This window comes from Pristiophorus japonicus, chromosome 5 (assembly GCF_044704955.1).
Source record: "Pristiophorus japonicus isolate sPriJap1 chromosome 5, sPriJap1.hap1, whole genome shotgun sequence".
NCBI classification, from domain to species: Eukaryota; Metazoa; Chordata; class Chondrichthyes; family Pristiophoridae; genus Pristiophorus; species Pristiophorus japonicus.
In genome coordinates, this window is record NC_091981.1 from 40,219,887 (window position 1) to 40,245,702 (window position 25,816).

The 25,816-nt window shown below is 49.4% G+C and overlaps 1 protein-coding gene across 1 annotated transcript in view; it reads right to left on the reverse strand.

Annotated features, from left to right (window-relative positions):
- Positions 1-3,261: 3,261 nt before the first annotated feature.
- LOC139264307 (uncharacterized) overlaps positions 3,262-25,816 on the reverse strand; it is a 382,502-nt gene continuing 359,947 nt past the window's right edge. Inside the window, exon 16 of the mRNA XM_070880566.1 lies at positions 3,262-3,282. Within this exon, the coding sequence (XP_070736667.1) occupies positions 3,276-3,282 (7 nt within the window). The 3' untranslated portion in view covers positions 3,262-3,275. The remainder of the gene's footprint in view (positions 3,283-25,816) is intronic.

The following is a 25,816-nucleotide window of genomic DNA, read 5'->3' on the forward strand; positions in this document are numbered from 1 at the left end:
TGTTATATCTGCCATGTTTCTGCAGCAGCCAGAAGAGCAGAGCTGGCTGCTGGGAGACAAAAGGTATGGCCTTGCTACCTGGCTCATGACGCCCCTACACGTAACCCGGACGGAAGCTGACCGGGAATACAACATGTCGCACATTGCGACGTGCAGCATAATAGAGGACCATTGGTATCTTGAAACAGGGTTTCCGATGCCTGGACCATTCCAGAGGCTACTTGCAATACACCTCTGAGATTGTCGGTCAGTTCACTGTTGTGTGCTGCATGCTGTATAACTTAGCCATCATGAGGCAGCAGCAGCTGTAGTAGAAGACCCAGCGGAGGTGAAAGTGGCTGATGATAATGATGAGGAAGATGCAGATGACGAGGAGGAGGTCGAGGACAAGGAAGCCATGCAACTACTTGAACCCGGAGTATGATGGCGGAGGAGGGTGGGTCATTGTGCCCCTTTAACGATTGCTTGAGCCTTGCGCCAGCAGCTCATCCGTGAACGCTTTACTGATGCCTGAGGGCTCAGCGACAACTATTCCACATGGACCATGTTTACTGTTTGGAGCTGTTCCATAATGTTGTTGTGTTAATGGAACAAATGATGGAACTTATTCTTGGGAAATTGTGCTTGACCAATCTTCTGGAATTTTTTGAGGATGTAACTAATAGAGTGGACAAGGGAGAACGAGTGGATGTGGTGAATTTGGACTTTCAAAAGGCCTTTGACAAGGTACCACATAAGAGATTGGTGTACAAGATCAAGGCACATGGTATTGGGGGTAATGTACTGACGTGGATAGAGAATTGGTTGGCAGGCAGGAAGCAGAGAGTCGGGATAAACGGGTCCTTTTCGGAATGGGAGGCAGTAACTAGTGGAGTACTGCAGGGCTCAGTGCTGGGACCCCAGCTCTTCACAATATACATTAATGATTTGGATGAAGGAATTGAGGGTAATATCTCCAAGTTTGCAGATGACACTAAACTGGGTGGCGGTGTGAGCTGTGAGGAGGATGCTAAGAAGCTGCAGGGTGATTTGGACAGGTTAGGAGAGTGGGCAAATGCATGGCAGATGCAGTATAATGTGGATAAATGTGAGGTTATCCACTTTGGTGGCAAAAACACGAAGGCAGAATATTATCTGAATGGTGGCAGATTAGGAAAAGGGGAGGTGCAACGAGACCTGGGTGTCATGGTTCATCAGTCATTAAAAGTTGGCATGCAGGTACAGCAGGCGGTGAAGAAGGCAAATGGCATGTTGGCCTTCAAAGCTAGGGGATTTGCGTACAGGAGCAGGTAGGTAGTACTGCAATTGTACAGGGCCTTGGTGAGGCCTCAACTGGAATATTGTGTTCAGTTTTGGTCTCCTAATCTGAGGAAGGACATTCTTGCTATTGAGGGAGTGCAGCGAAGGTTCACCAGACTGATTCCCGGGATGGCTGGACTGACATATGAGGAGAGACTGGAGCAACTGGTCCTTTATACACTGGAATTTAGAAGTATGAGAGGGGATCTCATAGAAACGTATAAGATTCTGACGGGACGGGACAGGTTAGATGCGGGAAGAATGTTCCCGATGTTGGGGAAGTCCAGAACCAGGGGACACAGTCTTAGGATAAGGGGTAGGCCATTTAGGACTGAGATGAGGAGAAACTTCTTCACTCAGAGAGTTGTTAACCTGTGGAATTCCCTGCCGCAGAGAGTCGTTGATGCCAGTTCATTGGGTATATTCAAGAGGGAGTTAGATGTTGCCCTTACGGCTAAAGGGATTAAGGGGTATGGAGAGAAAGCAGGAAAGGGGTACTGAGGTGAATGATCAGCTATGATCATATTGTATGTTGGTGCAGGCTCGAAGGGCCGAATGGCCTACTCCTGCACCTATTTTCAATGTTTCTATGTTTCTATGTTTACTTCAAAAAGTTGTGTTAATAATGGAACAAATAATGTAAATGATTCAGCTATAATTTAAAATATATTTTATTCAAAAGTTTAACAAGCATTTGTTTGTACTTAACTTAACTTTAATAAACATTTTCTTGTATCAAACTTTAAAGTTTTCACTTAAGATCACTTACAAACTTTTAAGATCACTTACAAACTCTAAGATCACTTCCAAACTCTAAGATCACTTAAAAACTTTAAGAACACTTACTAACTTTTACGAACTTATAAAATTACAAAACCTACAAAAATCTTTTAAGTTGAGAACAGTTACAACAGTAACATCAATGATAATAACAACCACAACAACAGCAGCAAAGAAAGGCTGCATCCATCTCTCCTCCACCTTATTCTAAGACCACCCGCTGTGCTTGGTCTTGGTGACTCCACCACCCCTGCCCGCAGGTGGTGGCGCATCGTTTCTCAGGTTGGTACTAAGCTTATTCTTTCGAACATCTTGGGTAATGTGCCTTTCTTGATGGAGGCAGGGCGCGGGTGGGGGAGTAGGTGGCGGTGGGGGTGCAGCCAGTAATATGGAAGGGCCAGCTTGGGCCTCTTCAGAGCCTGATCTGGGGATTGGAGTGGGAGTGGCAGTTGATTCTGTCAGTGGGCGCAGGGTCTGGGAGTGTTCCTTTATTGCAGCAGCTAACTCCAACATCCCCTCCCTCATGTGCTCTGACAGTGTCTCAACTACCTCCAACATTCCCACCCTCATGTTTGCCGACAGTGTCTCATCTACCTGTGACATTCCCTCCCTCATGCGCACCGACATTGATTCTGCTGACTGAGATATTCCCTCCCTCATGTTCCTGGACAAAGTTCCCATTTGTCCTGACAGCATTGTCACTTCTCCCGACAGTCCCGATACCTCATCACCCAACCCACTGATGGCGTCCAGGAGTGATCGGGTAAGGTCAATGTTCTCCCCACTCATTGCCATCATGAGAACCACATCCGTTAGATCCTGCACCTCAGGAGAGCATGGTCGAGCTCTCCTTCCCCTCCTCACCCTGGGTGTGGCTCGCAGCATCCCACTGGGACCCACAGCCTCGGATGGTGGGGCCCTGGGTGTGTCTCGCTGCACCCCACTGGAATCCCCAGGCTCGAACTGTGAGAAACCATGTCGCACCAACTCTCAAACCACTACTCAGGGAAGGGGTTAGCACCTCAATGGGTAACAACTGCACCTCCTCCAAAGTGAGTACAACAGTGGGGATTTCATCCATCCCCTCCCCTTCCCCCTCACCCCTATGTTCTTGGTCTAGAAGGTGGGATTGGAAGATGTTCTCCTCTTCAGGCTAGTCCTCGTCTGAATCTTCTTCTGCATTGTCAGGGTTGGCCTCAGGTTCTGCAAAATATAACAGAAGACAAATGGTTAGCAGCAGAGGAGGGGGCAGGGTGGCATGAGTAGGCTCACACAGCGCAGGCAGCAGGCTGATTTGAAGGACCACGATGAATGATAGCACATTGCATCAACCGAAGCGTAGCTGAGGGAGATATCTCTGATATGTAAGGAGAAAGAGTCAGACTGAACATGTGAGCTCAAAGTAAAGTGTGACCTTAGTCTTTTATTGCAGCTCTTCAGAGTGCCTCTCCAACCTGTAAGGCCTCCTTAAATACCTGGGATCCCTTGGGACTCCAGGGGATGAGCCCTCTGATGGCTGTACAGAGTAAATACAAGTTTACATATATAACAACACGCCCCTCCCCAAAGTCAATAGTGTAACTATTTACAATGTGAGTCGATCTGGGGCCCTTCTTGCCCTGATTGATCGTCTCGGTGTGAAAGCTGGTATTGTTGAATCATTTGTTGGGCCCTCGCTGGGCTGCTGTGCAGCTGGGCTTGCTCGGCTGTCTGGTGTGTTGGGTCCTGCTGGGCTGCTGTGGATGATGGGTTCTGCTTCTTGGTCAACCGTGGTGCCGGCTGCCACTGGTGTGTATGTTGGGAGATCAAAAAAGGTAGGTTCCAATATGGGTTGCTCAGGATAGTCCGTGAATCTGAGTTTGATTTGGTCCAAGTGCTTCCGGTGAATGAGAGTGCCGGGAAGCCACTTGGGACTTTGTCCATAATTCAATACAAATACAGGATCATTGATTTCAATCTCGCATGACACATTTGCACTATCATGGTATGTTCTTTGTTGAAGCCACCTGCTCTCTACCTGTTCATGTAGACCAGGGTAAACTAACGAGAGCCTTGTCTTAAGTGCTCTTTTCATGAGCAGTTCAGAAGGTGGGATCCCAGTGAGCGAGTGGGGTCTCGTGGCGGTAGCTCAGCAGGACTCGGGATAGGCGAGGCTGCAGCGAGCCTTCAGTTACCCTCTTCAAGCCTTGCTTGATGGTTTGCACTGCTCTCTCTGCCTGACCATTGGACGCTGGTTTAAACGGGGCAGATGTGACATATTTGATCCCGTTACGGGTCATGAATTCTTTGAACTCAGCACTGGTAAAACATGGCCCGTTGTCACTCACCAGAACATCGGGTAGGCTGTACCAAATGCTTACATGGATCATACAACACAAGCAATTTGTTTGAGCATAACAATTTTCTCGCTTTTACAAAGGCATTTTCTTGGCTTTTGCCCCAAACCCATTCATCCCCTCTTTGTAGTAAGACATGCAGTGGTTCTAACAGTGTGCAGCGACCCGGTAAGAAGTTACCAAAGTAGTTCAGGAGTCCCAGCTCTGTCACGTTCTGTGGCCTCGGTGCGTTCTCGATTGCCTCCGTCTTTGAATCGGTGGGCCTGATGCCATCCACCGCGATCCTCCTCCCCAAGAACTCCACTTCAGGTGCCAGGAAAATGCACTTCGAGCATTTTAACCTGAGTCCCACACAGTTACGTCGACTAAGAACCTCCTCCAGGTTCTGCAGATGCTCGACTGTGTCCCGACCTGTGACCAAGATGTCATCCTGGAAAACCACGGTGCGCAGGACCGACTTCAGTCAGCTTTCTATGTTTCCCTGGAATATCGCTGCCGCTGATCAAATTCCAAACCGGCACCTGTTATAAATGAAAAGACCTTTGTGCATGTTGATGCAGGTGAGGCCCTTCGATGATTCCTCCAGCTCCTGCGTCATGTAGGCTGAAGTCAAATCCAGCTTCGTGAACGTCTTTCCTCCCGCCAGCGTTGCAAAGAGGTCATCAGCCTTTGGTAGTGGGTATTGATCCTACAGGAAGAGACGATTGATAATTACGTTGTAACCGCCACAGATTCTGACAGTGCTGTCTCCCTGGAAGACAGGAACGATCGGGATGGTCCACTCGTTGAACTCGATCGGTGAAATGATGCCCTCACGTTGCAGCCGGTCTAGCTCGATCTCTCCCCTTTCTCTCATCAAGTATGGTACTGCTCTCCCCTTTTGATGGATGGGTCATGCCCCCGGAATTAGGTGGATCTGCACTTTTGCTCCTTGGAATTTCCCGATGCCTGGCTCGAACAGCGAAGGGAACTTGTTTAAGACCTGGGCACACGAAGTGTCGTCAGTGGGCGATAGCGCTCGGACGTCATCCCAGTTCCAGCGTATCTTTCCCAGCCAGCTCCTGCCAAGCAGCGTGGGACCATTGCCCGGTACCACCCAGAGTGGTAGTTTGTACACCGCTCCATCGTAGGAGATCTTCACGGTAGCACTGCCGATTACGGGAATCAGTTCTTTTGTGTAAGTTCTTAGTTTCGTACGAATTGGAGTTAAGACTGGCCTTGAGGCCTTGTTGCACCACAATCTTTCAAAAGCCTTTTCACCCATGATAGACTGGCTCGCACCCGTGTCCAGCTCCATTGACACCGGGAGTCCATTTAGTTCAACATTCAGCATTATCGGGTGACAACTCGTTGTGAATGTATGCACCCCATGTACCTCTGCCTCCTCTATCTGAGGCTCTGGTTCATCGTGATCCTCCGTGCATCTGTCCTCCTCTGCAACATGTGGTTTGCAGGTTTAACAGGATTTGCAGCATGCCTGCACATTCGTTGGAGGTGTCCCATTGCTCCACAGCCCTTGCAAACGTACCCTTTGAATCAGCATGATGAAAACGATGATCACCCCCGCAGCGCCAACAAGTTGTTAATGGCCTTGCATTCATCATCCTTGATGGTGGACTCTGAGACATCTGTGGACGTACAGCTGCAGGCATGTGTGACCTGCCCTGTACATTGCGATTCGAAAACAACATCACTTTGTTCACAGTGCTTGTAGCAGCACTTGTGTGCTGAGAGATTTGTTTCGTATTGTCACTGGTGGCAATGAACGCCTCAGCTATTGCTATGGCCTTATTCAAGGTTGGGGTCTCTGCAGTCACAAGTTTGCAAAGTATGGTTTCTGGCCAATGCCAAGTACGAAAATGTCTCTGAGCATGTGCTCCAAATTCGCAATGTTCTCCAAGGTGTCTTAGCTCGGCGACATAACTCGCCACTTCCTGGCCTTCAGACCTTTTGTAAGTGTAGAACCGGTACCTCGCTATCAGAACGCTTTCCTTCGGGTTCAAATGCTCTTGGACCAGTGTGCACAAATTATCGTACGATTTCTCCGTGGGTTTCGCTGACTGAGCAGATTCTTCATGAGGCCATACGTTGGTGCCCCATAGACGGTGAGGAGAATCGCCCTTCATTTGGCAGCGTTCTCTTCCCCATCTAGTTTGTTGGCCACGAAGTATTGGTCGAGTCGCTCCACAAAAGTTTCCCAATCATCTCCCTCTGAGAATTTCTCCAGTATGCCCACAGTTCTCTGCATCTTTGGGTTTGCTATCTTTATCTTGTTGCCAGTTGTTATGTATGGAGAAAGAATCAGACTGAACACTGTGAGCTCAAAGTAAAGTGTGACTGTAGTGTAGTCTTTTATTGCAGGTCTCCAGGGTGTCTCTCCAATCTGTGATGCCTCCTTAAATACTTGTGCTCCCAAGGGTTGTGGGATCCCTTGGGACTCCAGGGGATGAGCCCTCTGGTAGCTGTACAGAGTAAATACAAGTTTACATATTTAACAATCACCATGAGCCGAAGCATGACTAGCCCGCGCAGTACTTAACATTTAGGAAAGCCAGACTGTGGAATTTCTAGGACTTACCCTGTTATGTCTTTAGATACTCTGATATTGACTCCATGAGGCAATGTGTTGTACTTGAACTGTAGTGACCTTAGTCCTTTATTGATAACTCCAGAGTGAGGATCACACCTGGTGGCCTGCCTTTTATACTAGGCCTGACACACCTGTACAGGTGACCTACAAGTTTCCCACTGCGGTGCCCTCTGGTGGCACACCTTGTAATAGTACAAGCAATAACCATGTAGGATACATGACATCACTCTCCCCCAAGCCTTTAGTGCAAATCGCCTCTGCATTGATTGTGCGCTGGGCGTAGCTCTATCTGGTTGACCCTTGGCGAGTCATTTCCATCTTGGATGAGTGGGTGGTGTTTCATTGGCAGTAGAGTGCTGGTGGTTTCTGTTTGTGTGCCCATGTCCATTCTCCACCCCCACCCCCCCCACATACAGATTGTGCCGTTGGCTCATTACATTCATATACATTCAAGTCCAAAAAAAAATTTGCATTTACAGTATTGCATTGGTGGTACATGCTTGGAATATTCTTGGAGTCAGTGCTGGGGTCAGCGCCGCTGCGTGAGGACAAACTATTGCCAGGACTGCTGGATGGTGTCCAGGTAGTCTGGTGGTGGCACGATGCCCAGTGCTGGCAGTGGGAACCCGGTTGGCTCAAGTTGCCTGCTCTCGGGGCTTTTGCCGTTGTTCCTAGCGTCGGGCAGGTACCCCCCGTCTTCCCCTTGTACCCCTGAGGAGCAGTTCTAGCAGTGCACAGTAAACTGCTGACTCGCTTGCCTGGGCGTTATTTGATTTGGGATCCTGGCTGGTCCCGGTCCCATTTGGGAGAACTGTTGCGGGTGACCCTTCATTCCCGGGTATGGCCTTGGTGGCGATAGGGTCTGGGGGCTGCGCCTTAGCACAGTTTTCTCTTTCAGGCTCATGGCGGTTGGTGCCATCGGGTACCTGAGAGGTGAAGCCGATCAGGGGCAGGGTATCAATACCGGTGCCGGTGCTCTCCTGAGATCGCTTGCTCTGCAGCTTTTATGTATTGCCAGCTTGTGGCCACACTCCATGGTGCATAACTCTGGTCCCAGGGACGCAGGCTACTAAACTGGGTCGCTCGCTGGACCTGTGTGCTCCCGATGGGTGTCTGCCTGCTGCATTGACTGAATGCAGTTGAAATCCTACATCGCACAATGTTTCATTACTCATTGTAAATAACCTGCGATCGCAAAACTTTTCTTTGCTTATTGCATGTACACAACTCTGATCGTCAATTGCACATTTTACATCTAACTCACAGTTGCTCTAACATTGATTGAGAGTGTGGAACTATCCCTTTAAGTGTGGTGGGTTGCAGGCCTCCTTTAAGAGAGCCTTGCTATCTTTACCCCAATCCTCTTCTCTGTTTGGTGCCACTTGTTGCTCCATCAGCGCTGCACCTCGTAGTTTGGGTGCCATCTTTCCTCCATCCACGATGTCGACTGCGGTGATCCTCTTCTCCCTTAGTTCTGCCACCAAAGTTGGGAAGTCGGCTTTGGATCCGATCTTTTTCCTCCGGAGTCATGCCACTGGTGCGTTCGGGTCGTCTCAGCTGGATCATCTCCACGCAGTTGTGCTGAGCGGTCTGTGCCTCGGGTGCTGTGCTGGTCTGCTCTCTGGTGCCGGGTCCACCCTCAGGTGAGGGCTTGCTTTGCCTCTAAGCATGGAGGACGTCGATTGCTGGAGGGATGAAATCTTCCGAACTCCAATGGATCTTCTCCATCCACCTTCTTCCGAGTAGCGTTGGTTCATCACCTGCAACAATCCACAGGGGTAAATTGTGCACCGCGCCATCATGGAGTACCTTTACATCTGCACTACCAACGACTGGGATAAGTTCATTGGTTAGATGTGCAGCTTTGCCTGAACTGGGACCAACTTGGGTTGTTCAGCTTGATTGTCCCATAGTCTCTCAAAGGCTTCTTGATTCATTACTGACTGGCTCACCCCCGTGTCCACTTTCATGAAGACTGGAATGCCATTTATCTCGACTTCCATCCTCAACGGGGAACACTCGGTGGTACAGGTAAACATGCCATATACCTCATCGTGGGACTTAGCTGCCTCTCTGACTATCGTTTCATAATCTGCGCTGGACATCAACACAGTGAGTCATATTTCTTTTACGCATTCGCTGGAGGTGGCCCTTTGTGCTGCAGCCTTTACACATAGTCTTTAAAGTGGCACTGGTGAGCCCTGTGATACCCTCCGCAATGCCAGCATGGAGCTACTCGGTTATCCCCCTTCAGCGTTAAAAGACTCGGGGGCCTGTTCTCTCTTCCCTGAGAAGGTTCACGTTCTACAGTCCAGCCTTTAAAAGGCGCCACTCTGTGCACAGTACTTGCCGGGTTTGAGTCCTGAGCATGAGTCTTCTGCCTAGAGCCGCAGGTCAAGGTCATGAATACCTGGCTCACAGAGGTGGCCTTCTGCAGTATGACTGTGGTATCCGCCAGTCTGCTGAGGTCTGCAGCATATCTCCCTCGAGTGTGGGCCCAGCTTGTGCATTGGTGGTTGCTTTTCTCTGGGCAGGACCCATCAAAGCAGCGACCCTTTCTTCCAAGGGTGTCAGTGAGTGCAATTTTGCCGGGCCTCTTCCTGTTCGAGTTCTTTTTCATTTGTTGTGTGCCACTTTCCTCTGCACAGATGAAAATATAACTATTTAGAGAGGGTGTCTTTCTGCTGGGTGGGACATATACAGATGGTCACCTTTACAATTGCAATTCCATTGAAAAATGAAAATATTACTCACACTAACTACTTGACCAAGGTCCTGTCACTTCTTTTTGCACTGGCCTCCAGAGCTCGGGGTGGTCACCATTGCACAGTAATCTTCTGCAAGTTGGTTCCAGCGTTTCTTCATTTCTTTGGGTGGAACTTTTACATGACCTTTGCTGGTGTCCAGCTCCTACCATCTGCCCTCAATCACAGTAACTAGTGCCTCCACTTCATCCTGTAAGAAATTCTTGGTCCTTGTGCTGTGTCGCATCTTGTATTGTAGCTCCAATTTTTCCAATGAGAATTAAAGTTCTCACATACAACTGGCTCTTTAAAAATGGCTGATGGCAGAACGGGAGCTGTCTGCTTTTTTTCCACGCATGCACAGAAGGTGCGGCATCGTTTTTTCAACGCAGACAGTAGGCTCCACCCCTTCAGGCTACAGAACAGGCTGCACGGTGCCAATTTAAAAAAATAGAGCGGTGAAATATGGGACATTTATTTTTGGAGTAGTTCTGACTGAGAAAAACAGGCATAACTCTGGCAATATGCCAAAAATGGCTTTGGCCAAAATTGAGCCCATGAGTTTAACTTATAATAGCTAGTTGCTTGTAAAATTAATGTTTGATATTGGTTTTGAATTAATCATTTGACTATCCACTCTGACTGAGAGCGTGTGCAGGTGATCTACTCTCTGGGCTCTACCAGTGTCACTGTGTAACTGTCTGGTAACATATCTAAGAGCAATCGCAATAAACTCGCCCAATGATGAAAAATCAAAAATTTAATAGACAAAACATACATTTTTGCCAGTCACTTTCGAGAAGAATAAGTTAGAGGACAGAGGGAGAGGGATGTGAGTGATGTCTTCAAATATACGTGTCAAATCCTCTTGTGCCAATTAATATGTCCTTACTTTACAGTATAAATGCACACGAGGCCCATACTTGAGAAAGATCACTCTGTGACCAGTTACCTTTATTACCATGACCTCAAGTGATGAAGGAGGGTGGAGCTTCCGCTTTTATACCAGAAAGTCCAGGTTAGGAGTGTCTTCCACAAGTTCACCCCTTGTGGTCAATGTTCTCACAGTGTACAACTTAGGTCAGCTTATACATGGGTTACAATGATAGTTGAATACATGACATCACCTCCCCCCCACCCCCAAAGTCTTATTGGGATCACAGGTTGAGTCTCTCTGGTGGTTTACGCTCCCTTGTCGAGCGCCTGAGTTGGGGCTCCGGTTGTTGGGCGCTGGCCTGAGTGTCTGCTGTTTGCGGTGCCTCAGGCCTGTCCGGACTGCCCACAGTGACTGGGCTCTCCTCCACTTGGTTCCAGTGTTCGGTCACCTGTGGTGGAGTAAACGCTACATCGTGTTCTTCCTCTGCTTCTTCTATGGGGTTGCTGAACCTCCTTTTAGTTTGATCCACGTGTTAGCGGCAGATTTGTTCATTGGCATGTTTAACTACTAAAACCCTATTCCCCTCTTTGGCAATCACAGTGCCTGCAAGCCATTTGGGCCCTGCAGCGTAATTAAGGACAAAAACAGGGTCATTGACATCAATACATTGCGCCCTCGCATTCCTGTCATGGTAGTCACATTGTGACTGACGCCTGCTCGCAACAATTTATTTCATAGTAGGGTGTACAAGGGATAACCGGGTTTTGAGTGTCCTTTTCATTAGCAGCTCTGCGGGTGGAACCCCTGTGAGCGAGTGTGGTCGGGATCTATTGGCCAACAGGAGGCGTGATAAGCGGTTTTGTAGGGAACCCCCTTGGATTCTGAGCATCCCCTGTTTGATTATCTGCACTGCTCGTTCCGCCTGGCCATTTGAGGCCGGCTTGAACAGTGCCGTTCTGACATGGTTGATACCATTTCCTGCCGTGAAGTCCTGGAATTCAGTGCTTGTTAAGCACGGGCCATTGTCGCTGACCAAGACATCCAGTAGACCATGGGCGGCGAACATTGCCTGTAGACTTTCTACCATGGCAGAGGATGTGCTTGAACTTAAAATGGCACACTCAATCCATTTGGAGTAGGCGTCTACTACAACCAAAAACATTTTTCCCATGAAAGGACCTGCGTAGTCCACATGGATGCGTGACTATGGCTTGGTGGGCCAGGACCAGGGGCTAAGGGGGGCTTCCCTGGGTGTGTTGCCCAGCTGAGCACATGTGTTGCACCTACGAACATGAAGTTCCAGGTCTGCATCTATCTTTGCCACCAAATGTGTGACCTGGCAATTGCCTTCATCATGACAATGCCCCGGTGCTCATTGTGAAGTTCTCTGATAAACACCTCTCTGCCCATCTGGGGCATGACTACTCGGTTTCCCCACAGTAGGCAATCGGCCTGAATCGAGAGTTCATCCTTGCACCTATGAAACGGTTTAAATTCCTCAGGGCATGCCCCGTACGTGGCTGCCCAGTCCCCATTCAGGACACATTTCTTAACTAAAGACACTAACGGGTCTTTATTTGTCCAGACTTTAATCTGACGGGCTGTCACAGGTGAGCCTTCGCTTTTGAAAGCTTCAACAGCCATGACCATCTCAGCATCATGTTCAGTTGCCCCCTCAGTGGTGGCGAGTGGGAGCCTGCTGAGTGCATCGGCGCAGTTTTCAGTTCCCGGTGTGTGCCGAATTGTGTAGTCATAGGCGGCTAACGTAAGTGCCCACCTCTGCATGCGGGCCGATGCATTCGCATTTATGGCTTTGTTGTCAGCCAAAACGGATGTTAGGGATTTGTGATCTGAATCCAACTCAAATTTCCTGCCAAACAGGTACTGGTGCATTTTTTTTTACTGCATATACACATGCTAGCGCTTCCTTTTCCACCATCCCGTAGCCCATTTCTGCCTGGGACAGACTTCTGGAGGCATAAGCTACGGGCTGTAACTGGCCATTGGCATTCACATGCTGCAACACACACCCGACCCCATAGGACGATGCATCGCACGTTAAAACAAGTTTCTTACACAGGTCATATAACGTTAACAGTTTGTTGAAGCACAACAAATTGCGTGCTCTATCAAAAGACTTTTCCTGGCTGTCCCCCCTGACTCAATCGTGGCCTTTGCGTAGGAGCACATGTAGCGGCTCTAGCAGCATGCTCAATTTGGGAAGAAAGTTGGCAAAATAGTTCAGGAGCACCAGGAATGAACGCAGCTCCGTCGTGTTACGGGGTCAGGGTGCTCTCTGGATCGCTTCCGTTTTGGACGCAGTAGGTCTGATCCCGTCTGCTGCTACCCTCCTCCCTAGGAATTCTACCTCTGGAGCTAAGAAGATGCACTTCGCCTTTTTCAGTCGCAGCCCTACCCGGTCCAGTCTGCGTAGCACCTCCTCCAGGTTGTGGAGGTGTTCTTCAGTATCGCGACCCGTGATGAGGATGTCGTCTTGAAAAACCACCGTCCCTGGAATCGACTTGAGGAGGCTTTCCATATTTCGCTGAAAGATTGCGGCAGCCGAGCGAATCCCGAACGGACATCTGTTGTACTCAAACAACCCCTTGTGTGTCGTGATGGTGGTCAGCTTCTTTGACTCACTCGTCAGCTCTTGGGTCATGTAAGCTGAGGTCAGATCCAATTTTGAACAAAGTTTGCCACCGGATAGCGTCGCAAAGAGGTCCTCCGCTCTCGGTAGTGGGTACTGGTCTTGGAGTGACACCCGATTGATGGTGGCCTTGTAATCGCCACATATCCTGACCGACCCATCTGCCTTGAGTACCGGCACGATCGGGTTCGCCCAGTCACTGAATTCGACTGCCGAGATGATGCCTTCCCTCAGCAGGCGGTCCAATTCGCATTCTATCTTTTCCCGCATCATGTATGGCACTGCTCTGGCCTTGGGAGTACTGGCCTGGCATCCGGGTTTATGTGAATCACTACCTTGGCCCCCATGAAAGTGCCGATGCCGGTTTGAAATAATGAGTCAAATTTGTCCAGGACCTGTGAGCATGATACTCGCTCCACAGAAGAAATTGCATTGACATCGCCCCATTTCCAGTTCATGACAGCAAGCCAACTCCTCCCCAGTAGTGCGGGACCGTCCCCCGGGACAATCCAGAGTGGTAACCTGTTCTCCGAATCTTTTGGGTCATGACTACCGTGGCGCTGCCTAGCACCGGAATGATCTCTTTTGCATATGTCCATAGCTTTGCTTCAATCGGCAATAATTTTGGCCTCCTGGCCTTGGACACCCACAACCTTTCGAACTGTTTGATACTCATCAGGGACTGGCTGGCCCCTGTGTCTAGCTCCATTAATACTGGGATGCCATTGAGGAGCACTTTCATCATTATCGGTTGCTTCCTGGTATATGAACTGTATATGTGCTCCACATGAACTCACTGAACTTCAGCTTCCAGCGATTTCCTCCAGTAGTCATTTGGCCTCGTAGGGCTTAAATCGGGCCTCCTCGTACATCAACCTGGCTGCAGGCTTCCTGCACATACACGCCAAGTGACCGCTGATGTTGCAGTTTCTGCAGGTATATTGCTGATACCTGCAAGCTCTGGCTGGGTGTTTGCCTCCACACCTCCAGCATGAGCTGGAGGCCTCGTTGTTGGAAGCAAAAGGTCCATTCCCAGTCGATTGTCTCTGACTGTCTCTGTAACTGTCCTTAAGCGCACCATTAACAAGTGTTGATGGCCCCATTACTGGCTGCATTGTCCATTGCGATGGCATGAATCGCCGTTCAGCTAGCCATTGTCTCTGTTGAATTCCCCCTTTGGGTTCGACTACATGCTGGGGCATGTCCGATTGCCCTTGTCTGCCGAGAGAACTGTGTGCTGTGTTAACAATGTTGACTGCCTGGTCGCTTGCCACATTTGAGCCAAGATTTTTGTCATACATCATTCTGGTCTCTTCCTCCCCTGAGTTAAATGTCTGGGCTATCAGAGCCGCCGCTTCCAAGGTCAAGTCTTTGGTCTCAATCAGTTTCCTGATAACCCGAGCGTGCCCGATGCACTCAATAAAAAAGTCTCGCAGTATCTCGGCTCTGCAAGCATCTGGGAACTTACATCGGCTCGCCAGTCGCCGGAGATCTGCCACGAAGTCAGGAACGCTTTGCCCTTCTCGTTGCCGGTGCGTGTAAAACCGGTGTCTCACCATGTGCATGCTGCTCGCCGGTTTAAGGTGTTCCCTGATCAACTTACTGAGCTCTTCGAACGTTTTGTCTGCCAGCTTCTCTGGCGCTAGAAGGTCCTTCATCAGGGAGTACGTTCTGGATCCACAAACTGTCAGGAGATGAGCCCTGCCTTTGTCGGCCGAATCCTGTCCCAACCATTCCTTGTGACAAAACTTTGCTGCAGTCTCTCAATAAAGTCGTCCCAACCATCACCAACACAGTACCTCTCTTCTGTGCTGCTAGTGGCCATGCTCGCGTGGTTTAAATCCCAGTTTCTCGTCGCCAATGATATGTCCTTACTATACAGTATAAATGCACACGAGGCCCATACTTGAGAGAAGGTCACTCTGTGACCAGTTACCTTTATTACCAAGACCTCAAGTGATGAAGGTGGGTGGAGCTTCCCCTTTTATACCTGAAAGTCCAGGTTAGGAGTGTCTCCCTCAAGTTCACCCCCTTGTGGTCAATGTTCTCAAGGTGTACAACTTAGGTCAGCTTATACATGGGTTACAATGATAGTTGAATACATGACACTAGCTATAAGGAGAGGACAACAATTGCCAGATGGGGCTGCCAGTCCACCTCAGGAAAAAGTGGTGGTGGAAGAGGCAGACGAGGAGGAGGAGGAGGTTGATCAAGACCTGGAGGAGGACAATCAGCCTGGCGATGAACCCATGCCCCCACACAAGACTGGAAAAACACAATGGGAGTTACGTGGCTGCAAAACTGTTGCGTCAGTAACTCATAAATGAATGCTTTGCATGAACTTACATTGGTGGCAGTTACAGTTCCAATTATGGAAAGACAACAGTTGCAGTTGAATTACATTTCATGCTTGCCTGGCCTGGCCATTGTTTTCCAACAATTGTATTCATGTTTTACCTTACCTTACATTATTAGAAGACACTGCACAACAATTGTAAAACTCAATAAAATGTTTTATTACTTTAACAATGGAACTAATTTGTTTGAACTATAACTCCCCCCACCCTCACCCATCCCCCAACAATCACCCAACAATGAAACACAACAACAACAACAAGAACAATAAAATACCCCCCTCCCTACCTGCGGCCACGTTTCCCTCCAGGTCCTCCGTGTCTTAACCCCCCGGTGGAATGCCCGGGTAATGGAACGAGTTGGCCGTGCAGTGGGCGATGGTAAAACTTCCTGCTGTGGGGGTGGGGGTGGGGGTGCTGTGGGTGACGGTGGCGCGATTGGCTCAGGGGGTGGTGGAGGGGAAGATGTTCCTGCGGAAACGACTTCCAAGCCAGAAAGAAGAAATGGGCGATATTTCCAGCATGGGCGTTAAAAAAGGATTTTCAGATCGCCAGCTTCTCGCCCATTCTCAAAACACCTACGTTACATTTTTGAAAACGGGCGTTACCACGAACAATATAAAGTGAGCGGTAGCATAACATTTTTTTGACCTTCTGTCGTAAAGTGTGGCCATCCTTAGCAACGGCATGGCAACGCTCGATTCCCGTGATTTAGGAGGTCAAGGGTCATCATGACATGCGCAGAAGAGGAGAGAGACAGAGAGGGAGCTCAGAGGGACTGATAGCTTGTCTGGGTGTGGTGTAGCTGCTTTGGGAGGAATGAGGGAGACTTTAGAGCTTCACAGCAAGTAGGCAAACAAAAATTAGCTGTTACCAGCCACATATTTGCCTGAATTTGAACTATCATCAGATGTGAGGTCTTTCACTTTTACCGGGAATGTTTTACTCAAAGCCTGCGGTAAAGGTGTATGTCTTTAGGTAAAGAATGTTAATAATCATAATAATCATGATTACATCTGTTGCTTATGTATTGTATCAGTGTCTGTGACAGTATCTAGCAATGATATCATGCAATGATCTCATGCCATGTCATCCCGCCACCTTTTACAGAAGAAGCTATCGACGATGAGGTCCGTGCAGAGGCGAACAGGTAGGGGACCACCAGTCCCCAGCGACATCACAGAGATGGAAGAGCAGGTGCTCGCACTCATGGGGAAGCACCCCCGGACAGCCACGGACACATCTGCAGATCCTGAAGTGATGCCACGTGAGTAAAGCTTACACCATTGCGTGATGTAAAGTCAATAGATGTCACACCCACTCATATCCGAACAATCATATATGATAGATGATTTCAAAAATTGTCAAAGAAATAATGATGGCCTAATGAAATTCATTGGAAAGCAAATGTGTTGATGGTCATGAAATGTGATGTCTGCGATGATTTTGAGAGCAGTGGTGTTTTTGTCGTGCATATGCTGTGTGTAGCACTGGACTCACCTTGTGACCCTAGCACCCCCTTATCCTCTAATAACCTAATTTGTGTTTTGCAGTTCAGCCAGCAGCGCGTCCCAAGGCAAGACCACAGAGGCCAGAAGGTGGGGGCGCGGGGCAGGAGTTGGCGAACTGTTACACTCATAATAAATGGTGAGACTGAGTACTGTGTGCAATGAGCAAGTGTGACCTTAGCTCCTTTATTAAGGTTCCAGAGTGCAGGTACCTCGTGGGTGGCCTGCTTATATACTGTGCACCCAAGGGATGCTGGGATCCCTTGGGACTCCAACAGGTGGGCCCTCTGGTGGTCAGGTGTAAAGCAGGGTACAAAGGGTTAAATACATACATCACTCTGCCGTGAAGTCAACAGTACACTTATTTACAAGGATTAGACGATCGGGGCTTTGCGCTCCCTTGTCGATCGTCTCGGTACAAATGCTGCTGTGGGTGGGTTGGTCAGTTCTTCACTGGACTGTTGGGCAGCCGGCCTTGCCGGGCTGCTGGGGATGATGAGTTTGGTTTTGTGGTCAACCATGATGTCAGTTGCCACTTGTGTGTATATGTGTTGGAGGGTCAAAGTTGGTGGTGTCCTCTTCGGGTTGTTTGTAGCTGTTGGTGAACCGCAATTTGATTTGGTCCAAATGTTTTCTGTGCATTGTCCATTGGTCAGTTTGACCTGAAACACCCTACTCCCCTCTTTGGCTGTGACCGTGCCAGTGAGCCATTTGGGACCATGTCCATAATTGAGCACAAACACAGGATCATTGATTTCAATATCGCCGTGACAAATTTGCGCGGTCATGGTACACACTTTGTTGATGCCGCTTGCCCTCCACGTGATCATGGAGATCAGGGTGGACAAGAGAGAGCCTTGTTTTAAGCGCCTTTTTCATGAGAAGCTCAGCTAGGGGAATCCCGGTGAGTGAGTGGGGTCTGGTGTGGTAGCTGAGCAGCACTCGGGACAACTTGGTCTGCATGGAGCCTTCCGACACACGTTTCAAGCTTTGCTTGATGGTCTGAACTGCCCGTTCTGCCTGGCCGTTGAATGCGGGCTTGAATAGGACATGTTATGTATTGTCCAGGTACATTAAATGTATAAGTACAATGGTGCGCCACAGAGGGCGCTGTGGTGGAGACCTGAAAGTACCTGCAAGACAGAGTATAAAAGGCTGCCCATCACACCTGAGAGGCACTCTGGAGTTGCACAATAAAGGACTAAGGTCACAGCAGTTAGTACAACACGAGACCCTGTGGAGTCAGTGATTTGAGTGCTACATACACCACATTGGCGACAAGGACACGGACGAACTTCACGCAACTATGGCTACTCTGGGTTCGTTAAAGGATTTTACGGTGGGCAATGATTGGGGGGCCTTCAAGGAAAGGCTCGAGTACTACTGCACAGCAAACGACCTGATGGGGAACACGGATGCACTGAGAGAGAAGCGTAAGGCGATATTGCGTTCCAGTTGCGACGATGAGGTTTACTGTCTCTTCAGGGATTTGCTGGCACCTGCGAGTGCCAGAGACAAGTCATATGAGGAGCTGATCGCACTCATTCATGACCAACTGAAACCGAAGGAGAACATCCTCACGACCCAGCACAAATTCTACCACCACTGCAGACCTGAGGGCCAGGATGTCACCAAATATGCTGCGGACCTCAGGAGACTCGCGACGCCATATGATTTTGGCACACACCTTGACGAGGCGTTGCGGGACGTTTTTGTTATTGGGATTGGCCATGAGGGTCTGCTTCACAGGCTGCTATCCACTGAACCTACAGTCACCCTGCAGCAAGCCATCACCATCAGCAGGGCATTCATGGCCTCAACTTGCAGCACCAAGCAGATGATCCACACAGTCTCGAACCCGGCAGGCACTGTCCACAGGATAACGCCCACCATGAACAAAACTGCAGAATGTGGCTCTGCCCAAGGCAGAGAGCACGGACCTCGGGGTCCTGGAACTCAGAGTCCACCGAGGGGGGCTAATCGAGTAGCACCATGCTGGTGCTGCGGAGGAAGCCATAGGGCTCACCAGTGCAGGTTTGCGGAGTATATGTGCAATACCTGCCACACGAAAGGCCACCTTCAGTGTATGTGCAAAAGAAACCTGACTCACCATGTGGCTGAGGAGATGGTAGATGATCTACTATCCAGCGAGGAGCAGGCAGAAGAAGATGAGGTGCTTGGACTATATATGTGTACTGACGATTCAGCTCCAGTGATTATGGAGGTCAAGATTAACGGAGTCCCAGTGAGTATGGAAGTAGACACTGGATCGGTTGATGAGTCAGAGGACTTTTGATAAACTGTGGGTCAACCCAGCTGCACGATACAAGCTGGTCCCGGTCACGGCAAAGCTGCGTACCTACATCAAGGAACTGATACCTGTTCTTGGCAGAGCGGATGTGTAGGTATCTCATGGGGGCGAGACGCACGGATCACCTTTGTGGGTCATTGCAGGCGATGGGCCGACGCTACTAGGCAGGAGATGGATGGGGAAGGTCCGTGGGAGCTGGGAAGACTTCATTCCTCCACAGACCGCTGTTTCCCGGGTTCCCAAAGGGCAGTGCCGACTGAGCTGGAGGAGAAAGAAGCCATGCACAGACGAGCAGACCCTGGAAGAGCAGGTGTTGAACGGCAAACCCATCGACGGCCGACAAATCGGGGCGGGGTGGGGGCCATGCGGAGAAAAAGTCGGGCGGCGGTGGTGGCGACTACGGCAGCCGTAGGAGAGGCGGCAGTTACTGGGACAACAGCGGCAGAGGAGGCCACGATGGCAGAGGAGGCTACAGAGGCGGCCGGCATAATTCGGGAGAACGCGACAGCTACGTGGGTGGACATAAGAGCCAGAGCGGCGGATACAGCAGCAGTTACGGCAGTTATGGAGGCCACAGGGACTATGACTGACTGAATCGTTTTTGACTGCTGCTTTCGTCGCTGGAGATTTCTTGGCTGCTGCTTTCTTGGCTGCTGGCTTCTTCACCTTCTTTCCCCTGGGGATCCGTCGTAGCGATTTTGAAGGAGTCCAAGGCGCCCGTGCCCTTGATCTGCTTCAGGGAGCCATTCATCACATTCCTTTTCTTGCTGGTGGCCTTGGTTTGAGCGGTGACGGCAGGAGGAGCCGTTCTGGCGGCTGCAGTATCAGTCAGGTCCGCAACTCGTTCTTGGCCGTTTTTCTTTTTTTTTCTCTCTTTATCCTCTCTATCCCTTCTTAACTGCAGCAAAATGTCAGGCCAGCGAGCTCAAGATGGTGGTGAGCCTCGTGGCTGCAAAGAACAAAAGCAAGCAGTAAAACTAAAATGGTGGCGCCCAAGGGAAGCCTGGTGGGAACCACAAGATGGCGTCTTAAAAGGGAAATGCACCCGGGAGCCTTAAAAGGGCCTTACAGCGTTGGCAGTCCCCACAAAAAGACTTTTGTAAGGCAAGAGCGAGTCTAAATGTGTAATGTGATTTGTATGATGTAGTGATTTAGGATAAGAGTTGATATTTTGATGCTGAATGGTTACTGTGTTTAAAATGATGAATATGAATGATTTACGAAAAGAGTTAATACCACGAAGTACAAGTAAAAGGGTTAATGGATCCATGACTAACATGCCTAAGGGGCCAATGCGATTTCCTGAATTTATGTGATTCATGCAATGGTTCAGCGGCTGCAGATAAGCCGCTAAGGCGACTACTGAGAACAGAGGCAATGCACTAGTTGCGATACCCTGTCTCAGCACAGCCATCACCTCGGGCAAAAAGGGGTAGTATACCGCCACCGTACCTCACCCAGTGGAGCTGGGATTAAATAACTGTTCAGTGCACCTGCAACCTTTTGACATAACATCTGTACCATACATCATACGTACCATACAAATGTACTGTCTATGTATACCTGCTTTCTGTTGGAGGTTATGCTCGTGTACTTCATCACCCATGTAAGGACTGCAAGTACCACATGCTTGCACCGGATCACAAGCATAATCTCTACATGAGTGGGGGGGGAAAGGGAAGTGGATGGTCATGGACTCACACTCACAAACCAGCCAGGACAAACAATGCCGAGGTTACCGGCAATGGCTTTTGGAACTGGGGGGGGGGCGGGGGGAGTGAGATGTTATGTATTGTCCAGGTACATTAAATGTATAAGTACAATGGTGTGCCACACCTGAAAGTACCTGCAAGACAGAGTATAAAAGGCTGCCCACCACACCTGAGAGGCACTCTGGAGTTGCACAATAAAGGACTAAGGTCACAGCAGTTACTACAACACGAGACCGTGTGGAGTCAGTGATTTGAGTGCTACATACACCACAGGGCAGATGTGACATTTTTGATCCCATTGCGGGTCATGAATTCCTTGAATTCAGCACTGGTGAAGCATGGTCCATTGTCGCTGACTAGGACATCAGGCAAACCGTGCGTGGCAAACATGGCTCGTAGGCTTTCAATGGTGGCCGTGGATGTGCTTACAGACATTATTGTACATTCAATCCATTTGAGTAAGCGTCCACGACAACCAAAAACATGTTGCCTAGGAATGGGCCTGCATAGTCTACATGGATCCTCGACCACGGTTTGGATGGCCATGACCACAAACTTAGCGGTGCCTCTCTGGATGCATTGCTCAACTGAGAGCAAGTGTTTCACTGGCGCACGCATGACTCTAAATCTGAGTTGATGCCAGGGCACCATACGTGAGACCTGACTATGGTTTCATCATTACGATGCCTGGGTGGGTGTTGTGCAGTTCGCAAATAAATATGTCCCTGCCTTTCTTGGGCAAAACCACATAATTGCCCCACAAAAGACAGTCTGCCTGCAGGGACAACTCTTCTTTGCGTCTGTGGAACGGCTTAATCGCTTCTTGCATCTCCACTTGGACACTGGACCAGCTCCCATGGAGGAGACAGTTTTTTACCAAGGACAGTAAAGGCCCGCCAGATCAGGATCTGGCTGGTCCAGGTCCTGATCTAGCTGGCCGTAACAGGGGACTTCTCGTTCTCAAATGCCTCCATGACTATGAGTAAGCCCACTGGCTGTGCCATTTCCATGCCGTGGTGGGAAATGGTAGCGGACTGAGAGCATCTGCGCAGTTCTCTGTGCCAGGTCTATGGCGGATTACATAGTTGTATGCCGACAGCGTGAACGCCCATCTTTGGAAGCGGTCAGAGGCATTAGTATTAATCCCTTTGCTCTCCGAAAATAGCGATATGAGCAGCTTGTGTTCAGTTTCAAGCTCAAACTTGAGGCCAAATAAGTACTGGTGCATTTTTTTTACCCTGTAAATGCAAGCCAGAGCCTCTTTTTCAACCATGCTGTGGGCCCTTTCGGCCTTGGACAAACTCCTGGATACATACGCAATCGGTTGCAAAATCCCCGATTCATTAGCCTATTGCAAAACGCACCCGACCGCATATGACGACACGTAGCAAGCTAACACTAATCGTTTACATGGGTTATACAGGACAAGCAGTTTGTTAGAACACAATAAATTTGTGGCTTTCTTAAAGGCAGCCTCTTGTGAATTCCCCCATGCCCAGTCATCTCCCATGCGCAGTTGTAGGGGTTCTCGCAGGGTGCTTAACCCAGGTAGCAAATTACCGAAATAGTTAAGGAGTCCCAGGAACGACCGCAGCTCCATCACGTTCTGTGGTCGCGGCGTGTTCTTGATGGCCTCCGTCTTGGCATCGATGGGTCTGATGCCGTCTGCTGCGATTCTCCTTCCTAAGAATTCGACGTCCCGTGCCAGGAAGACACACTTCGAGCGTTTCAACCTGAGCCCCATGCGATCCAACCGACTAAGATTCTTCAAGTGCTCCATAGTGTCCTGACCTGTAACCAATATGTCATCCTGGAAGACCACTGTGCAAGGAACTGACTTTAGCAGGCTCTCCATGTTCCGCTGGAAGATCGCTGCGGCCGACTGAATCCCGAACGGGCACCAGTTGTAGATAAACAGACCTTTGTGCGTGTTGTTGCAGGTGAGGCCTTTCGAAGACTCCTCCAGCTCCTGCGTCATGTAGGCCGAGGTCAGGTCCAGCTTGGTGAACGTCTTCCCTCCAGCCAGAATCGCAAATAGGTCGTCTGCCTTGGGTAGCGGGTACTGGTCCTGCAGCAAAAAACGGTTAATCGTTACTTTATAGTCCCCGCAAATTCTAACCATACCGTCCTGCTTGAGTACCGGGACAATCGGACTGGCCCAGTCGTTGAATTCCACCGGCGGGATGATGCCTTCACATTGCAGCCTGTCCAGCTCGATTTCCACTTTTTCACGCATCATGTACGGTACCGCCTGAGCCTTGTGGTGGATGGGTTGCGTACCGGGAACCAAATGGATCTGCACTTTCGCTCCCGAGAAGCTTCTAATGCCTGGCTCGAATAACAATGGGAACTTGCTTAGAACCTAGGTACATGAGCTGTCGTCGATGGACGAAAGCGCTCGGATGTCGTCCCAGTTCCAGCGGATTTTCCCCAGCCAGTTTCTGCCAAACAACGTGGGGCTATCCCCTGGTACAATCCACAGCGTGAGTTCGTGTACTGCTCCATCATAGGAGACTTCAGCACTGCCAATTACAGGGATTAGTTCCTTTGTATAAGTCCTTAGTTTGGTGTGAATGGGGCTGAGCTTGGGCCTGTGTGCTTTCTTTCCCCACAGCCTGTCGAAGGTCGTTTTACTCATTATGGACTGACTTGCCCCCGTTCCAGCTTGAAGAGATCGCAAAGTTTCTGTTTAAAGAATGGACTCAGTCGAATATTTCGTCGATTTTATTTTTCTGAGGGTATTTCCCCTGTGCTGGTTTTTGTTAAAACTCCAGAGACCGCATGGCAGTTAGCTGTGACCAAAAGAACTGTCAGTCATCCATTGACAAAAGAGCTGTCGACCAGGAAGGAGGGCCACTCTAATATGCAAAAGTTCTTCTCGCCTCCATTTCAGAAGGAAAGCAGCACAATGAACCCACTAGCCTGGCCAGCCAAAGAGGAGCTGGGTCTTTCCCAACACAAAGACTCAGAGAGGTGCCCAGATTAAGGGCATCAGCCCAATACACATGGATTGGATGGCCCACCAGTGCTTAGAAACAAAGAGATTTTAAAGATTGGCAGGAAAGATAAGGGTAGCAAGACTCCCATAAAGACAGAGTCTTTCCACTTTATTTTTAGCTTGGAGCTTGGAGTGAAGTTTGGAGCTTCCATCTACAGAGAGCTCTCTCCCTCTCGCTCTCACTCCACCAAGATCGATGTACCAGAGGAAGAGGCCGCAGTACCGCAGAAGAAGCCACCGAGACTGAAAACCAACAGTCAGTGACTTCCCACAGCTGAGCTGAGCAAGGAAACCAGCTGCGTATGGTGGTGAGCATGGTCGCGTGAGCTGGGTGAGACTAAGGGGCTCTCAGAAGTGAAGCTTTTTAGGGCTATTCTGGGGAGGAAGCTTCGACTGGGTAATCCACCAGGGAATTACTGCATGTCACTAAGTCACATTTCTGTCCTGTTGTTTGTAACCTGGATTTTATTCACCACCGAGACTGTGATTTCACTTAGTAGTGCATGTTTTAGACAGTGTATGTTAGACCAAATAAATATAAGTACGATTTTTCACCGAAGCAGTCCTGTCCGTGACTCATTTCATTTACACTCTGAATAATAATTCCCAGGTCTAGAACTTTCGTAAGGCGGGGGTGATTCGAACCGCCTGCCTAGCAATTGGCCTAGGATCAAAACCACTTACAAGCTCCATGGATTATGGAATGCCGTTCAGTTCAATATTATTGGTGGGCATTTCGTCGTGAACGTGTGTACCCCGTACACCTCTGCCTCCTCAGTATGAGTTCCCAATTCAGTCTGATCCACTGTGGATTGATCTTCTTCTGCAACGTGGTGGTTTGCAGGGTTTCATTGGAGGTGTCCCATTGTTCTGCAACCATTGCACGCATAATGCTTAAAGCGGCATTGATGGGGCCGATGATCACCTCCGCAGCGCCAACAGGGTGTTAACTGCCTCGCATTAACAGATGATGGCAAACTCTGGGTCAATTCAGGTCGAACCACAGCAGCCAGCGTGTACGTTCTGCCATGTACATTTCTGCTCAAAACCGGCGTTACTTTATGGACAGTACTGTCCGAAACTTCTTTGTTCTGCGAAATCTGCTTGGTGTTGTCGCTGGTGGACTTAAATGCCTGGGCTATCTGCTATGGCTTTACTCAGGTTCAGAGTTTCTACAGTCAACAGTTTGTGAAGGATTGTCTCGTGTCCGATGCCCAGTACAAAAACGTCTCTGAACATTTGTTCTAGGAATCCCTCAAACTCACAATGTCCTGCGAGGCGCCTTAGTTCGGCGACATAGCTCGCCACTTCCTGGCCCTCCAATCGTTGACATGTGTAGAACCGAAATCTCGCCATCAAAACGCTTTCCTTAGGATTTAGGTGCTCCCGGACCAGTGTACACAATTCTTCGTAGGATTTCTCTGTTGGTTTTGCAGGGGCCAGGAGATTCTTCATGAGGCCATAGGTTGTTGCCCCACAGACAGTTAGGAGGATCGCCCTTCGTTTGGTGGCATTCTCATCCCTTTCGAGCGCGTTGGCCACAATGTATTGGTCGAGTCTCTCCACGAAGGCCTTCTAATCGTCCCCTTCTGAGAACTTCTCCAGAATGCCGACTGTTCTTTGCATTTTCACTTGGTTGTTCGTTACCTTATCGCCG